The following is a 24,000-nucleotide window of genomic DNA, read 5'->3' as shown; positions in this document are numbered from 1 at the left end:
CATCCTCTCCTCTCTACCTCCAACATCCTTTCCTCTCTACCTCCAACATCCTCTCCTCTCTACCTCCAACATCCTCTCCTCTCTCCTCCAACATCCTCTCCTCTCTCCTCCAACATCCTCTCCTCTCTCCTCCAACATCCTCTTCTCTCTCCTCCAACATCCTCTCTCCTCCAACATCCTCTCCTCTCTACCTCCAACATCTTCTCCTCTCTCCTCCAACATCCTCTCCTCTCTCCTCCAACATCCTCTCATCTCCTCCAACATCCTCTTCTCTCTCCTCCAACATCCTCTCCTCTCTCCTCCAACATCCTCTCCTCTCTACCTCCAACATCCTCTCCTCTCTACCTCCAACATCCTCTCCTCTCTCCTCCAACATCCTCTCCTCTCTCCTCCAACATCCTCTCCTCTCTCCTCCAACATCCTCTCCTCTCTCCTCCAACATCCTCTCCTCTCTCCTCCAACATAATCTCCTCTCTACCTTCAACATCTTCTCCTCTCTACCTCCAACATCCTCTCCTCTCTCCTCCAACATCCTCTCCCCTCTCCTCCAACATCCTTTCCTCTCTACTCCAACATCCTCTCCTCTCTACCTCCAACATTACTGGTGGTAATATACTGGTGGTAATATACTGACTGGTAGTAATATACTACCTCTCTCCTCCAACATCATCTCCTCTCTACCTCCAACATCCTCTCCTCTCTCCTCCAACATCATCTCCTCTCTCCTCCAAAATTCTCTCCTCTCTACCTCCATCATCCTCTCCTCTCTCCTCCAACATCCTCTCCTCTCTCCTCCAACATCCTCTCCTCTCTCTACTCAAATCTCACTTCTTTCCCTCAGAGGCGATTCACCTCAACCTTAATCACTCTCCTCTCTCCCACGCACACTTTCATTCCGTTTCCACATTCCCTTGTTCCTTTTCCTATTCCATTGCTCTATGAGCACTCTCTCTCTCTCTAAAGCTGATTTACTATGCGGCTGTACAGCCAGTCAGCACACCGCCAGGCATCCTCCTATCATATTGTTATTCTGTACACTCGCCACTCAGACACCTATATTCACGGCTGTTTTCCCATTTGCATGTTGAAGTTGTTGTTAACGACATTTCTCTCAAATATCATTCCTTAAACTAGAGAGATAAAACACTCACGTATGATTGAACATTCCCTGTGTGTGTTTTTCTGTTCCGGTGCTGTAGTAAAGCTATGCGTCACTCACAACACAAGGCTAAATGTCATCTAGCCGCTGGTCAGAAGGCCTCGTCCCTTATCGCTGCTCCACATTGATTTGGTCACAACCGACACTACATTGACTTTCTCACTGTCATTAGAAGACTGTGCAGAGCCACAAGGGAGAATACACCACCTGGGATTCAGGTTTTTCACCTAATATTTGCTGTTTCTCCTGCCTCTCCCACGCCATCCCAACACACCACCATCACGCCATCCCACCACCACGCCATCCCACCACCACGCCATCCCATCACCACACCATCCCACCACCATGCCAACCCACCACCACGCCATCCCACCACCACGCCATCCCATCACCACGCCATCCCACCACACCATCCCACCACCACGCCATCCCACCACCACGCCATCCCACCACCACGCCATCCCATCACCACGCCATCCCACCACCACGCCATCCCATCACCACACCATCACACCACGCCATCCCACCACCACGCCATCCCACCACCACGCCATCCCATCACCACGCCATCCCACCACCACACCATCCCACCACCACACCATGCCATCCCACCACCACGCCATCCCATCATCACACCATCCCACCACCACGCCATCCCACCACACCATGCCATCCCACCACCACGCCATCCCACCACACCACGCCATCCCACCACCACGCCATCCCACCACAACGCCATCCCACCACACCGCCATCCCACCACACCGCCGCCACGCCATCCCACCACACCGCCGCCACACCATGTCATCCCACCACACCACCGCCACACCATGTCATCCCACCATCACGACATCCCACCACACCGCCGCCACACCATGTCATCCCACCATCACGCCATCCCACCACACCGCCGCCACACCAAGCCATCCCACCACACCGCCGCCACACCATGTCATCCCACCACACCTCCATCCCATCACCACACCATCCCACCACCACGCCATCCCATCACACCATGCCATCCCACCACCACGCCATCCCACAACACCACGCCATCCCACCACCACGCCATCCCACCACAACGCCATCCCACCACATCGCCGCCACCACGTTATCCCACCACACTGCCACCACGCCATCCCACAGCAACCCCACCACGCCATCTCACCACAACCACGCCATCCCACCACACCGCCGCCACACCATCCCAACACACCACCGTTACACCATCCCACCACCACGCCATCCCACCACAGTGCCACCACAGTGCCACCACAGTGCCACCACGCCATCACACCACACCACCACCACACCATACCGCCTCCACGCCACGCCATCCCACCACACCACCGTTACACCATCCCACCACCACTCCATCCCACCACAGTGCCACCACAGTGCCACCACAGTGCCACCACGCCATCCCACCACACCACCACCACACCATACCGCCTCCACGCCACACCATCCCAACACACCACCATTACACCATCCCACCACCACGCCATCCCACCACAGTGCCACCACAGTGCCACCACGCCATCCCACCACACCGCCGCCACGCCATCCCACCACATCACCGCCAGGTCATCCCACCACACTGCCACCACGCCATCCCACAGCACCCCCACCACACCATCTCACCACAACCACTCCATCCCACCAGACCACCGCCATCCCACCACCATCTTGCTCCTTAACAATGGTGGTGACTGCAACCAACCAACGCTCCATCCAAACTAACAACAATCTGATGAGTACATGATAACTCTGGGAGCTGGTTGACAGTGTGAGGGGTCGTTTTTCAGATCTGTCATAGTGAGCTGTTTTAGCCTTGCCCTGTCAGGCGCCCCACCTCAGTGCACCTTGGGATTTCCAGAGGCAAGCGTGGCTTATCCAACTTGGGCAAGCCCCTAACTGAACACTAACCTGGCTTCGACCTCTCTCCCTACTTCTTCTCCCCCACTCTCTGTCCCTCTTGGACTGAACAAGACAGGAACCCTCCAGAGAGCTCTGAACTACAGTACACCCAGAAAAGATGGCAAACTACTACCAAGGTGAGAAAAGTAGTAGGAGGTAAGCAGAGAGAGAGAGAGAGAGAGGAGGAGAGAGAACAAAGAGATGATAAGATATATAGACATTTAGAGAGAAGGAGTGGGGTAAGATATAGACATTTAGAGAGAAGGAGTAGGGAAAGATATATAGACATTTAGAGAGAAGGAGTGGGGTAAGATATATAGACATTTAGAGAGAAGGAGTAGGGAAAGATATATAGACATTTAGAGAGAAGGAGTGGGGTAAGATATATAGACATTTAGAGAGAAGGAGTGGGGTAAGATATATAGAAAGAGAAAAACAGGAGGAAAGAGGGTAGTGAAAGAAAGAAGGAATAAGATTGGTTGACAGAGAGAGAGGAAGGGAAACAAAAACAAGAAGGAGAATGAACAAGAGCCAGAAAAAGGAGGACCATTCTAGGAGACGGACGATAGAGACCAAGGAAGAAGAACCATTCTAGGAGACGGACGATAGAGACCAAGGAAGAAGAACCATTCTAGGAGACGGACGATAGAGACCAAGGAAGAAGAACCATTCTAGGAGACGGACGATAGAGCCCAAGGAAGAAGAACCATTCTAGGAGACAGACAATAGAGACCAAGGAAGAAGAACCATTCTAGGAGACGGACGATAGAGACCAAGGAAGAAGAACCATTCTAGGAGACGGACGATAGAGACCAAGGAAGAAGAACCATTCTAGGAGACGGACGATAGAGACCAAGGAAGAAGAACCATTCTAGGAGACGGACGATAGAGACCAAGGAAGAAGAACCATTCTAGGAGACGGACGATAGAGACCAAGGAAGAAGAACCATTCTAGGAGACGGACGATAGAGCCCAAGGAAGAAGAACCATTCTAGGAGACAGACAATAGAGACCAAGGAAGAAGAACCATTCTAGGAGACAGACAATAGAGACCAAGGAAGAAGAACCATTCTAGGAGACGGACGATAGAGACCAAGGAAGAAGAACCATTCTAGGAGACGGACGATAGAGACCAAGGAAGAAGAACCATTCTAGGAGACGGACGATAGAGACCAAGGAAGAAGAACCATTCTAGGAGACGGACGATAGAGACCAAGGAAGAAGAACCATTCTAGGAGACGGACGATAGAGACCAAGGAAGAAGAACCATTCTAGGAGACGGACGATAGAGCCCAAGGAAGAAGAACCATTCTAGGAGACAGACAATAGAGACCAAGGAAGAAGAACCATTCTAGGAGACAGACAATAGAGACCAAGGAAGAAGAACCATTCTAGGAGACAGACAATAGAGACCAAGGAAGAAGAACCATTCTAGGAGACGGACGATAGAGACCAAGGAAGAAGAACCATTCTAGGAGACAGACAATAGAGACCAAGGAAGAAGAACCATTCTAGGAGACAGACAATAGAGACCAAGGAAGAAGAACCATTCTAGGAGACAGACAATAGAGACCAAGGAAGAAGAACCATTCTAGGAGACAGACAATAGAGACCAAGGAAGAAGAACCATTCTAGGAGACGGACGATAGAGACCAAGGAAGAAGAACCATTCTAGGAGACAGACAATAGAGACCAAGGAAGAAGAACCATTCTAGGAGACAGACAATAGAGACCAAGGAAGAAGAACCATTCTAGGAGACGGACGATAGAGCCCAAGGAAGAAGAACCATTCTAGGAGACAGACGATAGAGACCAAGGAAGAAGAACCATTCTAGGAGACAGACAATAGAGACCAAGGAAGAAGAACCATTCTAGGAGACGGACGATAGAGACCAAGGAAGAAGAACCATTCTAGGAGACAGACAATAGAGACCAAGGAAGAAGAACCATTCTAGGAGACGGACGATAGAGACCAAGGAAGAAGAACCATTCTAGGAGACAGACAATAGAGACCAAGGAAGAAGAACCATTCTAGGAGACAGACAATAGAGACCAAGGAAGAAGAACCATTCTAGGAGACGGACGATAGAGACCAAGGAAGAAGAACCATTCTAGGAGACAGACAATAGAGACCAAGGAAGAAGAACCATTCTAGGAGACAGACAATAGAGACCAAGGAAGAAGAACCATTCTAGGAGACAGACAATAGAGACCAAGGAAGAAGAACCATTCTAGGAGACAGACAATAGAGACCAAGGAAGAAGAACCATTCTAGGAGACGGACGATAGAGACCAAGGAAGAAGAACCATTCTAGGAGACGGACGATAGAGACCAAGGAAGAAGAACCATTCTAGGAGACGGACGATAGAGACCAAGGAAGAAGAACCATTCTAGGAGACGGACGATAGAGACCAAGGAAGAAGAACCATTCTAGGAGACGGACGATAGAGACCAAGGAAGAAGAACCATTCTAGGAGACGGACGATAGAGCCCAAGGAAGAAGAACCATTCTAGGAGACAGACAATAGAGACCAAGGAAGAAGAACCATTCTAGGAGACAGACAATAGAGACCAAGGAAGAAGAACCATTCTAGGAGACAGACAATAGAGACCAAGGAAGAAGAACCATTCTAGGAGACGGACGATAGAGACCAAGGAAGAAGAACCATTCTAGGAGACAGACAATAGAGACCAAGGAAGAAGAACCATTCTAGGAGACAGACAATAGAGACCAAGGAAGAAGAACCATTCTAGGAGACAGACAATAGAGACCAAGGAAGAAGAACCATTCTAGGAGACAGACAATAGAGACCAAGGAAGAAGAACCATTCTAGGAGACGGACGATAGAGACCAAGGAAGAAGAACCATTCTAGGAGACAGACAATAGAGACCAAGGAAGAAGAACCATTCTAGGAGACAGACAATAGAGACCAAGGAAGAAGAACCATTCTAGGAGACGGACGATAGAGCCCAAGGAAGAAGAACCATTCTAGGAGACAGACGATAGAGACCAAGGAAGAAGAACCATTCTAGAGACAGACAATAGAGACCAAGGAAGAAGAACCATTCTAGGAGACAGACAATAGAGACCAAGGAAGAAGAACCATTCTAGGAGACATTCTAGAGACAGACAATAGAGACCAAGGAAGAAGAACCATTCTAGGAGACGGACGATAGAGACCAAGGAAGAAGAACCATTCTAGGAGACAGACAATAGAGACCAAGGAAGAAGAACCATTCTAGGAGACAGACAATAGAGACCAAGGAAGAAGAACCATTCTAGGAGACGGACGATAGAGACCAAAGAAGAACCATTCTAGAGACAGACAACCATTCTAGGAGACAGACAATAGAGACAAGAAGAACCATTCTAGGAGACAGACAATAGAGACCAAGGAAGAAGAACCATTCTAGGAGACAGACAATAGAGACCAAGGAAGAAGAACCATTCTAGGAGACGGACGATAGAGACCAAGGAAGAAGAACCATTCTAGGAGACGGACCAAGGAGAGACCATTCTAGGAGACGACGATAGAGCCAAGGAAGAAGAACCATTCTAGGAGACAGACAATAGAGACCAAGGAAGAAGAACCATTCTAGAGACCAAGGAAGAAGAAGAACCATTCTAGGAGACGGACATAGAGACCAAGGAAGAAGAACCATTCTAGGAAGAGACCAAGGAACCATTCTAGGAGACGGACGATAGAGACCAAGGAAGAAGAACCATTCTAGGAGACGGACGATAGAGACCAAGGAAGAAGAACCATTCTAGGAGACGGACGATAGAGACCAAGGAAGAAGAACCATTCTAGGAGACGGACGATAGAGACCAAGGAAGAAGAACCATTCTAGGAGACGGACGGAAGAAGAACCATTCTAGAGACCAAGGAAGAAGAACCATTCTAGGAGACAGACAATAGAGACCAAGGAAGAAGAACCATTCTAGGAGACAGACAATAGAGACCAAGGAAGAAGAACCATTCTAGGAGACGGACGATAGAGACCAAGGAAGAAGAACCATTCTAGGAGACAGACAGACAATAGAGACCAAGGAAGAAGAACCATTCTAGGAGACAGACAATAGAGACCAAGGAAGAAGAACCATTCTAGGAGACAGACAATAGAGACCAAGAACCATTCTAGGAGACAGACAATAGAGACCAAGGAAGAAGAACCATTCTAGGAGACGGACGATAGAGACCAAGGAAGAAGAACCATTCTAGGAGACAGACAATAGAGACCAAGGAAGAAGAACCATTCTAGGAGACAGACAATAGAGACCAAGGAAGAAGAACCATTCTAGGAGACAGACAATAGAGACCAAGGAAGAAGAACCATTCTAGGAGACAGACGATAGAGACCAAGGAAGAAGAACCATTCTAGGAGACAGACAATAGAGACCAAGGAAGAAGAACCATTCTAGGAGACAGACAATAGAGACCAAGGAAGAAGAACCATTCTAGGAGACAGACAATAGAGACCAAGGAAGAAGAACCATTCTAGGAGACGGACGATAGAGACCAAGGAAGAAGAACCATTCTAGGAGACAGACAATAGAGACCAAGGAAGAAGAACCATTCTAGGAGACAGACAATAGAGACCAAGGAAGAAGAACCATTCTAGGAGACTAGGACAGACAATAGAGACCAAGGAAGAAGAACCATTCTAGGAGACAGACAATAGAGACCAAGGAAGAAGAACCATTCTAGGAGACAGACAATAGAGACCAAGGAAGAAGAACCATTCTAGGAGACGGACAATAGAGACCAAGGAAGAAGAACCATTCTAGGAGACAGACAATAGAGACCAAGGAAGAAGAACCATTCTAGGAGACAGACAATAGAGACCAAGGAAGAAGAACCATTCTAGGAGACGGACGATAGAGACCAAGGAAGAAGAACCATTCTAGGAGACAGACAATAGAGACCAAGGAAGAAGAACCATTCTAGGAGACGGAGACGATAGAGACCAAGGAAGAAGAACCATTCTAGGAGACGGACGATAGAGACCAAGGAAGAAGAACCATTCTAGGACACAGACAATAGGGACCAAGGAAGAAGAACCATAGAGACCAAGGAAGAAGAACCATTCTAGGAGACAGACAATAGAGACCAAGGAAGAAGAACCATTCTAGGAGACAGACAATAGAGACCAAGGAAGAAGAACCATTCTAGGAGACGGACAATAGAGACCAAGGAAGAAGAACCATTCTAGGAGACAGACAATAGAGACCAAGGAAGAAGAACCATTCTAGGAGACAGACAATAGAGACCAAGGAAGAAGAACCATTCTAGGAGACGGACAATAGAGACCAAGGAAGAAGAACCATTCTAGGAGACAGACGATAGAGACCAAGGAAGAAGAACCATTCTAGGAGACAGACAATAGAGACCAAGGAAGAAGAACCATTCTAGGAGACAGACAATAGAGACCAAGGAAGAAGAACCATTCTAGGAGACAGACAATAGAGACCAAGGAAGAAGAACCATTCTAGGAAGAACGATAGAGACCAAGGAAGAAGAACCATTCTAGGAGACAGACAATAGAGACCAAGGAAGAAGAACCATTCTAGGAGACAGACAATAGAGACCAAGGAAGAAGAACCATTCTAGGAGACGGACAATAGAGACCAAGGAAGAAGAACCATTCTAGGAGACAGACAATAGAGACCAAGGAAGAAGAACCATTCTAGGAGACAGACAATAGAGACCAAGGAAGAAGAACCATTCTAGGAGACGGACGATAGAGACCAAGGAAGAAGAACCATTCTAGGAGACAGACAATAGAGACCAAGGAAGAAGAACCATTCTAGGAGACAGACAATAGAGACCAAGGAAGAAGAACCATTCTAGGAGACGGACGATAGAGACCAAGGAAGAAGAACCATTCTAGGAGACAGACAATAGAGACCAAGGAAGAAGAACCATTCTAGGAGACAGACAATAGAGACCAAGGAAGAAGAACCATTCTAGGAGACGGACGATAGAGACCAAGGAAGAAGAACCATTCTAGGAGACGGACGATAGAGACCAAGGAAGAAGAACCATTCTAGGAGACAGACAATAGAGACCAAGGAAGAAGAACCATTCTAGGAGACAGACATTAGAGACCAAGGAAGAAGAACCATTCTAGGAGACAGACAATAGAGACCAAGGAAGAAGAACCATTCTAGGAGACGGACGATAGAGACCAAGGAAGAAGAACCATTCTAGGAAGAAGAACCATTCTAGGAGACGGACGATAGAGCCCAAGGAAGAAGAACCATTCTAGGAGACAGACAATAGAGACCAAGGAAGAAGAACCATTCTAGGAGACGGACGATAGAGACCAAGGAAGAAGAACCATTCTAGGAGACGGACGATAGAGACCAAGGAAGAAGAACCATTCTAGGAGACAGACAATAGAGACCAAGGAAGAAGAACCATTCTAGGAGACAGACAATAGAGACCAAGGAAGAAGAACCATTCTAGGAGACGGACGATAGAGACCAAGGAAGAAGAACCATTCTAGGAGACAGACAATAGAGACCAAGGAAGAAGAACCATTCTAGGAGACGGACGATAGAGACCAAGGAAGAAGAACCATTCTAGGAGACGGACAAGATAGAGACCAAGGAAGAAGAACCATTCTAGGAGACAGACAATAGAGACCAAGGAAGAAGAACCATTCTAGGAGACAGACAATAGAGACCAAGGAAGAAGAACCATTCTAGGAGACCAATAGAGACCAAGGAAGAAGAACCATTCTAGGAGACGGACGATAGAGACCAAGGAAGAAGAACCATTCTAGGAGACAGACATTCCAAGGAAGAAGAACCATTCTAGAGACGGACGATAGAGACCAAGGAAGAAGAACCATTCTAGGAGACGGACGATAGAGACCAAGGAAGAAGAACCATTCTAGGAGACGGACATAGAGACCAAGGAAGAAGAACCATTCTAGGAGACGGACGATAGAGACCAAGGAAGAAGAACCATTCTAGGAGACGACGATAGAGACCAAGGAAGAAGAACCATTCTAGGAGACGGACGATAGAGACCAAGGAAGAAGAACCATTCTAGGAGACGGACGATAGAGACCAAGGAAGAAGAACCATTCTAGGAGACGGACAATAGAGACCAAGGAAGAAGAACCATTCTAGGAGACGGACGATAGAGCCCAAGGAAGAAGAACCATTCTAGGAGACGGACGATAGAGACCAAGGAAGAAGAACCATTCTAGGAGAGACGGACGACCCATTCTAAGGAAGAAGAACCATTCTAGGAGACGGACGATAGTGACCAAGGAAGAAGAACCATTCTAGGAGACGGACGATAGAGACCAAGGAAGAAGAACCATTCTAGGAGACGGACGATAGAGACCAAGGAAGAAGAACCATTCTAGGAGACGGACGATAGAGACCAAGGAAGAAGAACCATTCTAGGAGTCGGACGATAGAGACCAAGGAAGAAGAACCATTCTAGGAGACGGACGATAGAGACCAAGGAAGAACCATTCTAGTAGACGGACGATAGAGCCCAAGGAAGAAGAACCATTCTAGGAGACGGACGATAGAGACCAAGGAAGAAGAACCATTCTAGGAGACGGACGATAGAGACCAAGGAAGAAGAACCATTCTAGGAGACAGACGATAGAGACCAAGGAAGAAGAACCATTCTAGGAGACGGACGATAGAGACCAAGGAAGAAGAACCATTCTAGGAGACTGACGATAGAGACCAAGGGAGAAGAACCATTCTAGGAGACGGACGATAGAGACCAAGGAAGAAGAACCATTCTAGGAGACGGACGATAGAGACCAAGGAAGAAGAACCATTCTAGGAGACAGAAGATAGAGAGAAGAGAAGGGCATTTTCTTGAAGCGTGGACGTACTTCAAAGCCAGGCATGCCTAACTTGTGCTGCACAGTGAGAGAGAGAGTGTGGCTTTAGCTCTGGTGGTGGCTGACGATGGCTGCTCTGGCTAGATGAAAGGTTGCATTCCCACCCACCTCCTCTCTCAACGGAGGATAGTTAGTGTTGTTTGACGCCTGCCGCTCCTGCCACCCGCCGCCACTGCTCAGGAGAGGGTAAGGAGGGAGGGGATTAAGGGAGGAGGGGAAGGGGGGAGTATGAGGGGGCGCAGCCTACGGCAACCCAAAATGTTACGCAACCACCCGCCTCTGTCTCCTCCGCCTACACTCTCTCTGATCTTCAGATGTGAAGGCTGCAGTGAAAGGCGTAACCACTAGGGGGCCACACCCATGGGGTACACTGACTATACTGACTACAGATGCTGAGTTAACAACTCAACCCCTAGCCCGACCCCCTCGCACTCTCACATCTGTGAAGCATAAACAACTGATGAAGTGACTCACGCTTTTGATGTCTACATCTGTGTCTGTGATACGCTTCTGGTGTCTCATTCCAAAAGTTACGCTAGGATTGGACGGTGAATGGATTCGGAGGATATGGAGGGTAATCCTAGATCTGTGCCTTAGGGCAACTTCTCGCCGCAAGGCAGTGGTTGTTATGGCGACGGTGGCTCACCGTACACCAGCAGCGTGTAGTGGTCAGCGGCACGGCCGTAGTTGTTCTGCGCCTGACACAGGTAGGTCCCGTTGTGTGATTGGCTGAGACGGGCCACCTGCAGGGTGGGGCCAGAGATCTCCGCCCTCTCAGGTAAGGTGTCATTAATCCTAGTCCACTGGACATCCCTAGGCCTGCAGAGAGAGAGAGGAGGGAGAGAGAGGAGGGAGGGAGGGAGGGAGAGCGAGGAAAAGAAGAGAGTAAAAGAGAGAAAGAAGAGGGAGTGGAAAGTGTAAGAGAATTAGATAGAGAGGGGGGAAAACGAGGGGAGCAAGAGGGGATAGGGAGAAGAAAGAGAGAAAAGATAACACAGTATAAAAATAAGACAGAGGTGGAGGGAGAGGGAGGTTATGGGAAATAAAAGGCAAGGAGGGAGAGAGAGATTTTAAATTAGACCAAGGGAGAGGAAGACAGCATGACAGAAAAGAATTGGGGAGATTTATGGACAGAGAGAGAGAGAGAAGGAGAGGGAGCAAAGAAAGATTTTGTGTCAGATGGAGGAAAAGCGGGACATGGGGGGAGAGAGCCAGGGAAGGAGATAGACAGAGATTTATGGGGGAGAGATGAGAGAGGGAGAGAGAGAGGCAGAGTAAGACAGGAGGACGGAGAGAAAGAGGAGACATGAAAGACAAAGAAAAGTGAGACAGAAGGCGACTGAGACTAAAGATTATTGGATTACATGAAACAACGAACACACACAGACACACCACACAATCTCACACAAAGCCCTGTGTGTGTGTGCATCCTCTGTGCTGTGCTGGCTGTCCCTCTCATCCCACCCTGGCCAGATTACAATCCCAGCTCATCTACACCCTAATCCCCCAGGAAGCATCTAATTAAACCCCCCTGCTCATCCACACACACACACACACACACACACACACACACACACACACACACACACACACACACACACACACACACACACACACACACACACACACACACACACACACACACACACACACACACACACACACACACACACACACACACACACACACACACACACACACACACACACACCCCTCCAACAAAGACAGGCAGTCCGGGGCTTGAGAGTGATGGGGGTACCGGGGGTGTAAAGGAGAGTGTGGTGAGGTCCCTCCAGTGTGAGATGAGGCAGGGGCAGTCCAGTGGATCGATCCCCACAGCCACATCTCTCATGTCACTGTCCCCAGCAAGGCTGTTACTGATCCTCACTGGGCCACACATACTGGCTCCTCAGCCTGGCTTTATTGTGGGGCTTTACTATGGTTTTACTCACCACACACACAAACAAACACACACGAGCACATACACACACAAACCAGTTTTTATAGAGCTTTCAGTTGCCTCAGAAACACACATGCACAACAAACACATCACAGTGTCTAACAAGGGGCTTGTTACAGCCTCCTCAGACACTTTATCCAGAGAATGTCTCAACTCTGAATACTCCAAACAGCTGTAGTGTGAGCACAATATACATACACAGCAAATGCACAAACCAATCAAACATCTCATGAATGTGTGTACACACACACACACACACACACACACACACACACACACACACACACACACACACACACACACACACACACACACACACACACACACACACACACACACACACACACACACACACACACACACACACACACACACACACACACACACACACACACACTCACAGTGGGTTGCCAGTGATGGAGCAGGTGAGGCTGAGAGAGTCTCCCTCTCGGAGTATGCCAGGGGGAGGGATGATCCTCACTGTGGGGGCAACTGGGGAGAGAGGAGGAAGGAATGGTTACCATGGTAACCAATCAAGAGTGACGGTTGTCGGTTCTGTTTTCATAACATCCCTCAGGGTGAAACAGCTGCTGCTTTGTTAATGGCTGCAGTGAACAGACACATCCGAGGAGATATTCATACGTGTTGCTGTGAAAGCCACGCAGGGACATTTACGCAGCAACAGTTTGGCAGCGACACTCATTATGCAGATCTAAAAGGCAGAAAAGGCTGATCAAACTCAGAACTGGTGAGTTGATAAGTCATTTACAACAGAAGGGTTGACCACCCCAGACACCAACGGTGATACAGCTTCAGTGTGTTGCCACGGTAACCCTCGGTGGCTGACCAGTCACTCACAGTGGACGTCGAGGCGGTAGTGGCGGACCCTCTTCTGCCCCCCCAGGGCGGGGTGGGATGCCTCACAGCTGACCGCTGCCCCGTTGTCTTTTCTCTCCACAGGGAGACGGATGGTGCTGGACACACTCACTGTCTTCCCATTTTCCTGCTGGGACACCACACCTAGAGAAGGGAGGGAGGGAGGGAGCACATCAGACAGAGGACGAGGAGGGAAGGAAAAGGAGCTGGCGAAGGAAGAAAGAGAGACGGGAGAAGGACACATGGAGAGAGTGAGACGGGCATGATAGATGACAAGGAGAAGAGAAGAGAGTGAGACAGGCATGATAGATGACAAGGAGAAGAGGAGAGAGTGAGACAGGAATGATAGATGACAAGGAGAAGAGGAGAGAGTGAGACAGGAATGATAGATGACAAGGAGAAGAGGAGAGAGTGAGACAGGAATGATAGATGACAAGGAGAAGAGGAGAGAGTGAGACGGGCATGATAGATGACAAGGAGAAGAGGAGAGAGTGAGACAGGCATGATAGATGACAAGGAGAAGAGGAGAGAGTGAGACAGGCCTGATAGATGACAAGGAGAAGAGGAGAGAGTGAGACAGGAATGATAGATGACAAGGAGAAGAGGAGAGAGTGAGACAGGAATGATAGATGACAAGGAGAAGAGGAGAGAGTGAGACAGGAATGATAGATGACAAGGAGAAGAGGAGAGAGTGAGACGGGCATGATAGATGACAAGGAGAAGAGGAGAGAGTGAGACAGGAATGATAGATGACAAGGAGAAGAGGAGAGAGTGAGACGGGCATGATAGATGACAAGGAGAAGAGGAGAGAGTGAGACGGGCATGATAGATGACAAGGAGAAGAGGAGAGAGTGAGACGGGAATGATAGATGACAAGGAGAAGAGGAGAGAGTGAGACAGGAATGATAGATGACAAGGAGAAGAGGAGAGAGTGAGACGGGCATGATAGATGACAAGGAGAAGAGGAGAGAGTGAGACAGGAATGATAGATGACAAGGAGAAGAGGAGAGAGTGAGACGGGCATGATAGATGACAAGGAGAAGAGGAGAGAGTGAGACAGGAATGATAGATGACAAGGAGAAGAGGAGAGAGTGAGACAGGAATGATAGATGACAAGGAGAAGAGGAGAGAGTGAGACGGGAATGATAGATGACAAGGAGAAGAGGAGAGAGTGAGACAGGAATGATAGATGACAAGGAGAAGAGGAGAGAGTGAGACAGGCATGATAGATGACAAGGAGAAGAGGAGAGAGTGAGACAGGAATGATAGATGACAAGGAGAAGAGGAGAGAGTGAGACAGGAATGATTGATGACAAGGAGAAGAGGAGAGAGGGATCTGGACAGGCTCAGACATAAAAGGAAGATAAAGAGAGCGTGAGATGCGATTAAAAATATTTGAAAAGACTCCAAATGAGGCAGCGGAAGATGAGGAGGAGGAAGAGGAGGAGGAGGAAGAGGAGGAGGAGGAAGAGGAGGAGGAGGAAGAGGAGGGATGGTGGTGGCCCAAACTAAGGCCTCGAGGTCACGTGAAAATATGACAATAACTAACACCACGCTGAGTTTTCAATTATTTCAGCTGAGTGAACTGAAGCAGGCCCAATTGAAGCGTAAGATGAGGGCGGGGAGATACTGTCTTAATTACTGAGACATTCTATCCGTCAGGATCTGGAGCCTAACCTTTAATGTCACACTGTATTTGACTCAGGGCAGGGCCCGCTCCACAGCACTACAGAGCAGAACAGAAAACTGGGCTGTCTGTTGTGGGCCCCACGCATCAGCCCACGACGCTTCCTACATAACCTTGTCACATCAGGGGACAGACAACTTTGTGAACATGGCATGGAAGTAGGCGACAGAGAGAGAGAGAAGAGGAAGAGGGGGAGGAGAGGAAGAGGGGTGAAGAGAGGAAGAGGGGTGAAGAGAAGAGGAGTGAGGGAAAGGACAGAGTGCTGAGTTAGAGATTAAGACAGAGAGATGGGATAGGAACAAGAGACACAAAAGAAAGAGGGAAAAAAGAGAGAGGTGGAGGGTATAACAGGACAGGCAGAGGGTAAACAGCGGGACAGACACACAGAGAGAGGTGGAGGGTATAACAGCGGGACAGACACACAGAGAGAGGTGGAGGGTATAACAGGACAGACAGAGGGTAAACAGGACAGGGACAGACACACAGAGAGAGGTGGAGGGTATAACAGGACAGGCACACAGAGAGAGGTGGAGGGTATAACAGAGGGACAGACACACAGAGAGAGGTGGAGGGTATAACAGCGGGACAGACACACAGAGAGAGGTGGAGGGTATAACAGGACAGGCAGAGGGTAAACAGCGGGACAGACACACAGAGAGAGGTGGAGGGTATAACAGCGGGACAGACACACAGAGAGAGGTGGAGGGTATAACAGGACAGACAGAGGGTAAACAGCGGGACAGACACACAGAGAGAGGTGGAGGGTATAACAGGACAGGCACACAGAGAGAGGTGGAGGGTATAACAGAGGGACAGACACACAGAGAGAGGTGGAGGGTATAACAGCGGGACAGACACACAGAGAGAGGTGGAGGGTATAACAGGACAGGCAGAGGGTAAACAGCGGGACAGACACACAGAGAGAGGTGGAGGGTATAACAGGACAGGCACACAGAGAGAGGTGGAGGGTATAACAGGACAGACACACAGAGAGAGGTGGAGGGTATAACAGGACAGACACACAGAGAGAGGTGGAGGGTATAACAGGACAGGCAGAGGGTAAACAGCGGGACAGACACACAGAGAGAGTGGGAGGGTATAACAGGACAGACACACAGAGAGAGGTGGAGGGTATAACAGGACAGACACACAGAGAGAGGTGGAGGGTATAACAGCGGGACAGACACACAGAGAGAGGTGGAGGGTATAACAGGACAGGCAGAGGGTAAACAGCAGGACAGACACACAGAGAGAGGTGGAGGGTATAACAGCGGGACAGACACACAGAGAGAGGTGGAGGGTATAACAGGACAGACAGAGGGTAAACAGCGGGACAGACACACAGAGAGAGGTGGAGGGTATAACAGGACAGGCAGAGGGTAAACAGCAGGACAGACACACAGAGAGAGGTGGAGGGTATAACAGCGGGACAGACACACAGAGAGAGGTGGAGGGTATAACAGGACAGACAGAGGGTAAACAGCAGGACAGACACACAGAGAGAGGTGGAGGGTATAACAGGACAGACACACAGAGGTGGAGGGTATAACAGGACAGACACACAGAGAGAGGTGGAGGGTATAACAGGACAGACACACAGAGAGAGGCAGAGGGTAAACAGCAGGACAGACACACAGAGAGAGGTGGAGGGTATAACAGGACAGACACACAGAGAGAGGTGGAGGGTATAACAGCGGGACAGACACACAGAGAGAGGTGGAGGGTATAACAGCGGGACAGACACACAGAGAGAGGTGGAGGGTATAACAGGACAGGCAGAGGGTAAACAGCGGGACAGACACACAGAGAGAGGTGGAGGGTATAACAGCGGGACAGACACACAGAAAGAGGTGGAGGGTATAACAGGACAGGCAGAGGGTAAACAGCGGGACAGACACACAGAGAGAGGTGGAGGGTATAACAGCGGGACAGACACACAGAGAGAGGTGGAGGGTAAACAGGACAGGCAGAGGGTAAACAGCGGGACAGACACACAGAGAGAGGTGGAGGGTAAACAGAGGGACAGACACACAGAGAGAGGTGGAGGGTATAACAGGACAGACACACAGAGAGAGGTGGAGGGTATAACAGGACAGGCACACAGAGAGAGATGGAGGGTATAACAGCTGGACAGACACACAGAGAGAGGTGGAAGGTATAACAGGACAGACACACAGAGAGAGGTGGAGGGTATAACAGCGGGACAGACACACAGAGAGAGGTGGAGGGTATAACAGCTGGACAGACACACAGAGAGAGGTGGAAGGTATAACAGGACAGACACACAGAGAGAGGTGGAGGGTATAACAGCGGGACAGACACACAGAGAGAGGTGGAGGGTATAACAGCGGGACAGACACACAGAGAGAGGTGGAGGGTATAACAGCTGGACAGACACACAGAGAGAGGTGGAAGGTATAACAGGACAGACACACAGAGAGAGGTGGAGGGTATAACAGCGGGACAGACACACAGAGAGAGATGGAGGGTATAACAGCGGGACAGACACACAGAGAGAGGTGGAGGGTATAACAGCGGGACAGACACACAGAGAGAGGTGGAGGGTATAACAGGACAGACACACAGAGAGAGGTGGAGGGTATAACAGTGGGACAGACACACAGAGAGAGGTGGAGGGTATAACAGCGGGACAGACACACAGAGAGAGGTGGAGGGTATAACAGCGGGACAGACACACAGAGAGAGGTGGAGGGTATAACAGCGGGACAGACACACAGAGAGAGGTGGAGGGTATAACAGCGGGACAGACACACAGAGAGAGGTGGAGGGTATAACAGGACAGGCAGAGGGTAAACAGCAGGACAGACACACAGAGAGAGGTGGAGGGTATAACAGCGGGACAGACACACAGAGAGAGGTGGAGGGTATAACAGGACAGGCAGAGGGTAAACAGCAGGACAGACACACAGAGAGAGGTGGAGGGTATAACAGGACAGACACACAGAGAGAGGTGGAGGGTATAACAGAGGGACAGACACACAGAGAGAGGTGGAGGGTAAACAGAGGGACAGACACACAGAGAGAGGTGGAGGGTATAACAGGACAGGCAGAGGGTAAACAGCGGGACAGACACACAGAGAGAGGTGGAGGGTAAACAGAGGGACAGACACACAGAGAGAGGTGGAGGGTATAACAGGACAGGCAGAGGGTAAACAGCGGGACAGACACACAGAGAGAGGTGGAGGGTAAACAGAGGGACAGACACACAGAGAGAGGTGGAGGGTATAACAGGACAGGCAGAGGGTAAACAGCAGGACAGACACACAGAGAGAGGTGGAGGATATAACAGGACAGGCAGAGGGTAAACAGCGGGACAGACACACAGAGAGAGGGATAGACAAACAGACAGAAATAGATGGACAGAAGGACAGATAAAATAAAGAGAGTGATAGCTGGATGGAAGTCTTATCAGACGGGGAGTAAAGAGGGAGGTAGGTAGAAGGCTGGACAGAAAAGGAGAGAGTATGATGGAGTTTGAAAAGATAGATGGATAGACTGACACAGGGACAGGCAGGCGGATAGATAGGGAATGCAGGACGTGAACAGAGAGAGAGAGAGGCAGAGAGAGAGGCAGAGAGAGAGAGAGAGGCAGAGAGAGAGGCAGAGAGAGAGAGAGAGGCAGAGAGAGAGAGAGAGAGGCAGAGAGAGAGGCAGAGAGAGAGAGAGGCAGAGAGAGAGAGAGGCAGAGAGAGAGAGGCAGAGAGAGAGAGAGGCAGAGAGAGAGAAGCAGAGAGAGAGAGAGGCAGAGAGAGAGAGAGGCAGAGAGAGAGAGAGAGGCAGAGAGAGAGAGGCAGAGAAAAAGAGAGGCAGAGAGAGAGAGAGGCAGAGAGAGAGGCAGAGAGAGGCAGAGAGAGAGGCAGAGAGAGAGGCAGAGAGAGAGGCAGAGAGAGAGGCAGAGAGAGAGAGAGGCAGAGAGAGAGGCAGAGAGAGAGAGAGGCAGAGAGAGAGAGAGGCAGAGAGAGAGAGAGGCAGAGAGACAGAGAGGCAGAGAGAGAGGCAGAGAGAGAGGCAGAGAGAGAGAGAGGCAGAGAGAGAGGCAGAGAGAGAGAGAGAGGCAGAGAGAGAGAGGCAGAGAGAGAGAGAGGCAGAGAGAGAGAGGCAGAGAGAGAGGCAGAGAGAGAGAGAGGCAGAGAGAGAGAGAGGCAGAGAGAGAGAGAGGCAGAGAGAGGCAGAGAGAGAGAGAGAGGCAGAGAGAGAGAGAGAGAGGCAGAGAGAGAGAGAGGCAGAGAGAGAGAGAGGCAGAGAGAGAGGCAGAGAGAGAGAGAGGCAGAGAGAGAGAGAGGCAGAGAGAGAGAGAGGCAGAGAGAGCGAGAGGCAGAGAGAGAGAGAGGCAGAGAGAGAGGCAGAGAGAGAGGCAGAGAGAGAGAGAGGCAGAGAGAGAGGCAGAGAGAGAGAGAGAGGCAGAGAGAGAGAGGCAGAGAGAGAGAGAGGCAGAGAGAGAGAGGCAGAGAGAGAGGCAGAGAGAGAGAGAGGCAGAGAGAGAGAGAGGCAGAGAGAGAGAGGCAGAGAGAGGCAGAGAGAGAGAGAGAGGCAGAGAGAGAGAGAGGCAGAGAGAGAGAGAGGCAGAGAGAGAGAGAGGCAGAGAGAGAGGCAGAGAGAGAGAGAGGCAGAGAGAGAGGTATGACTGAACAAAGACAGAGTCAGACAGACAGATACTGACAGATAGAATGACAGAGTCAGACAGACAGATACTGACAGATAGAATGACAGAGTCAGACAGACATATACTGACAGATAGAATGACAGAGTCAGACAGACAGATACTGACAGATAGAATGACAGAGTCAGACAGACAGATACTGACAGATAGAATGACAGAGTCAGACAGACAGATACTGACAGATAGAATGACAGAGTCAGACAGACAGATACTGACAGATAGAATGACAGAGTCAGACAGACAGATACTGACAGATAGAATGACAGAGTCAGACAGACAGATACTGACAGATAGAATGACAGAGCGACATAGTGATAGATCGTCAAAGGACGGACAGACCTGGTATCTCCCGGCGGTCCCTGATCCAGCGCAGCGTGGCGGGGGGCTTGCTGCGCGGCGACAGGCAGGTGAGCTCCACCTCGCCCCCCTCCACGGCCTCCTGCCTCACCTCCACCGCGGGGGTGTCGGGAGGGACGGACACGGACAGAGTGGCCACTTGGTGGTGGGTGTCGTCGGTGTAGAGCTGGCAGAAGTAGCCGCCCTCGTCCGACACGCTCACGTTGGTGAGGGTGATGCGCACCAGGCGGGGAGTGAAGAGAACCATCTGGAAACGGTCGTCCTTCAACGCTGGGGAGGGAAGGAGGGAGACAGACAGACAGACAGACAGACAGACAGACAGACAGACAGACAGACAGACAGACAGACAGACAGACAGACAGACAGACAGACAGACAGACAGACAGACAGACAGACAGACAGACAGACAGACAGACAGACAGACAGACAGACAGACAGACAGACAGTATCAGGGGGGGGGGGGGGGTTCAAGACACAATAGGAAAACAACAATTGGAGATAAACACATAAATATATGGAAAGAAAAGCAAAGGCCAAAAGAAAAGAGGACCGGGGGAGTAACAAGGAGGAGAGTGAATAGAAGAATTGAAAGGGGGATAGTGAAGGAGGAGAAGAAGAATTATACATAGTTAATCCAACAATCCACTGTGACCTCCTGACCAAGGCCATAGTATCATAACCACAGAGGCAGTGAGAAGAGAGAGAACCGAGAGAACGGACATAGGACAGCAAAACTATGCTTCTTTCGTTGTCAGAGAAAGGGAAACATCTATTGTGAGAAAGTCATGATAACAAATAATGCTAATAACCATCAGAGTGTGACAGGGACTCGATGGCCATTGTCTCATAAACCTTCCCAAACACACTTTGTATCGACTGACTGCACAACCTCGCTCTTTCATTTCTACCTCCCTCTCTTCCTCCCTTTCTTTTCTCTCTTCCCCCACTCTTTCTCCCTCTCCTTCCTCCCTCTCCTGTCTCCCTCTCTTTACTCTCTACCTCCCTCCCGCTCTACCTCCCTCTCTAACTCCCTGTCTTTCCTCTCTACCTCCCTGTCTTTCCTCTCTACCTCCCCGTCTTTCGTCTCTACCTCCCCGTCTTTCGTCTCTACCTCCCCGTCTTTCCTCTCTACCTCCCCATCTTTCCTCTCTACCTCCCCGTCTTTCCTCTCTACCTCCCTCTCTCTCACTGTCTTTCCTCTCTACCTCCCTCCCTCTCTACCTCCCTGTCTTTCCTCTCTACCTCCCTGTCTTTCCTCTCTACCTCCCTCTCTACCTTCCCGTCTTTCCTCTCTACCTCCCCCTCTATCTCCCTCCCTCTCTACCTCCCTGTCTTTCCTCTCTACCTCCCTGTCTTTCCTCTCTACCTCCCCGTCTTTCCTCTCTACCTCCCCCTCTATCTCCCTCCCTCTCTACCTCCCTGTCTTTCCTCTCTACCTCCCCATCTTTCCTCTCTACCTCCCCGTCTTTCCTCTCTACCTCCCCGTCTTTCCTCTCTACCTCCCCGTCTTTCCTCTCTACCTCCCCGTCTTTCCTCTCTACCTCCCCGTCTTTCCTCTCTACCTCCCCGTCTTTCCTCTCTACCTCCCCGTCTTTCCTCTCTACCTCCCCGTCTTTCCTCTCTACCTCCCTATCTTTCCTCTCTACCTCCCTCCCTCTCTACCTCCCTATCTTTCCTCTCTACCTCCCTCCCTCTCTACCTCCCTGTCTTTCCTCTCTACCTCCCTCTCTAACTCCCTTCCTCTCTAACTTCCTGTCTTTCCTATCTACCTCCCTGTCTTTCCTCTCTACCTCCCTCTCTCTCACTGTCTTTCCTCTCTACCTCCCTCCCTCTCTACCTCCCTGTCTTTCCTCTCTACCTCCCTGTCTTTCCTCTCTACCTCCCCGTCTTTCCTCTCTACCCCCCCTCTATCTCCCTCCCTCTCTACCTCCCTGTCTTTCCTCTCTACCTCCCTCTCTACCTCCCTTCCTCTCTAACTTCCTGTCTTTCCTCTCTACCTCCCTTCCTCTCTACCTCCCTGTCTTTCCTCTCTACCTCCCTCCCTCTCTACCTCCCTGTCTTTCCTCTCTACCTCCATTCCTCTCTAACTTCCTGTCTTTCCTCTCTACCTCCCTTCCTCTCTACCTCCCTGTCTTTCCTCTCTAACTCCCTCTCTCTCACTGTCTTTCCTCTCTACCTCCCTCGCTCTCTACCTCCCTGTCTTTCCTCTCTACCTCCCTCTCTACCTCCCTTCCTCTCTACCTTCCTGTCTTTCCTCTCTACCTCCCTTCCTCTCTACCCCCCTGTCTTTCCTCTCTACCTCCCCGTCTTTCCACCCTACCTCCCTGTCTTTCCTCTCTACCTCCCTGTCTTTCCTCCCTACCTCCCTGTCTTTCCTCTCTACCTTCCTGTCTTTCCTCTCTACCTCACTGTCTTTCCTCTCTACCTCCCTCTCTACCCTCTCTACCTCCCTGTCTTTTCTCTCTACCTCCCTGTCTTTCCTCTCTACCTCCCCGTCTTTCCTCTCTACCTCCCCGTCTTTCCTCTCTACCTCCCCGTCTTTCCTCTCTACCTCCCTCTCTACCTCCCTGTCTTTCCTCTCTACCTCCCTGTATTTCCTCTCTACCTCCCCGTCTTTCCTCTCTACCTCCCTGTCTTTCCTCTCTACCTCCCTGTCTTTCCTCTCTACCTCCCCCTCTACCTCCCTCCCTCTCTACCTCCCTGTCTTTCCTCTCTACCTCCCTCTCTACCTCCCTTCCTCTCTACCTTCCTGTCTTTCCTCTCTACCTCCCTTCCTCTCTACCTCCCTTCCTCTCTACCTCCCTCTCTCTCACTGTCTTTCCTCTCTACCTCCCTCCCTCTCTACCTCCCTGTCTTTCCTCTCTATCTCCCTGTCTTTCCTCTCTACCTCCCGTCTTTCCTCTCTACTTCCCTCTCTACCTCCCTCCCTCTCTACCTCCCTGTCTTTCCTCTCTACCTCCCTCTCTACCTCCCTTCCTCTCTACCTTCTTGTCTTTCCTCTCTACCTCCCTTCCTCTCTACCTCCCTGTCTTTCCTCTCTACCTCCCTCTCTACCTCCCTGTCTTTCCTCTCTACCTCCCTCTCTACCTCCCTTCCACCCTACCTCCCTGTCTTTCCTCTCTACCTCCCTGTCTTTCCTCCCTACCTCCCTGTCTTCCCTCTCTACCTCCCTGTCTTTCCTCTCTACCTCCCCGTCTTTCCTCTCTACCTCCCTCCCTCTCTACCTCCCTGTCTTTCCTCTCTACCTCCCTCTCTACCTCCCTCTCCTCTCTTCTTATTAGTCCCTTTCTCCCTGCTCTTTTGTGTTTGCTTCTGCAGAGGGAGAATTCCTTCTCTCTTCCCCGGTGTGATCACCATTTCACACCATCATTCATTATATCAGAGGATTAGTGTGTGTGTGTGTGTGTTTGTGTGAAACACGGATTAATATATTGTAGACAGAGAGAAAAACAATCTACATGTGCCTTAGAATACTAT

General features: G+C 50.1%; 1 protein-coding gene across 2 annotated transcripts in view; it reads right to left on the bottom strand.

Annotated features, from left to right (window-relative positions):
* The window catches only part of LOC124017956 (cell adhesion molecule 4-like), a 79,806-nt gene that overhangs the window by 17,326 nt on the left and 38,480 nt on the right, over nucleotides 1–24,000 (bottom strand). For both annotated transcript variants that reach the window (XM_046333198.1, XM_046333199.1), the window contains exons 3-6: nucleotides 20,506–20,793; nucleotides 13,781–13,942; nucleotides 13,324–13,414; nucleotides 11,609–11,781 (exon numbers count right to left, since the gene is read on the bottom strand). In XM_046333198.1, the coding sequence (XP_046189154.1) occupies nucleotides 11,609–11,781; nucleotides 13,324–13,414; nucleotides 13,781–13,942; nucleotides 20,506–20,793 (714 nt within the window). The remainder of the gene's footprint in view (nucleotides 1–11,608; nucleotides 11,782–13,323; nucleotides 13,415–13,780; nucleotides 13,943–20,505; nucleotides 20,794–24,000) is intronic.

The sequence above is a fragment of the Oncorhynchus gorbuscha genome, unplaced genomic scaffold, assembly GCF_021184085.1.
Source record: "Oncorhynchus gorbuscha isolate QuinsamMale2020 ecotype Even-year unplaced genomic scaffold, OgorEven_v1.0 Un_scaffold_35:::fragment_2:::debris, whole genome shotgun sequence".
NCBI classification, from domain to species: domain Eukaryota; kingdom Metazoa; phylum Chordata; class Actinopteri; order Salmoniformes; family Salmonidae; genus Oncorhynchus; species Oncorhynchus gorbuscha.
This window is presented reverse-complemented; position numbering and strand designations above follow the sequence as displayed.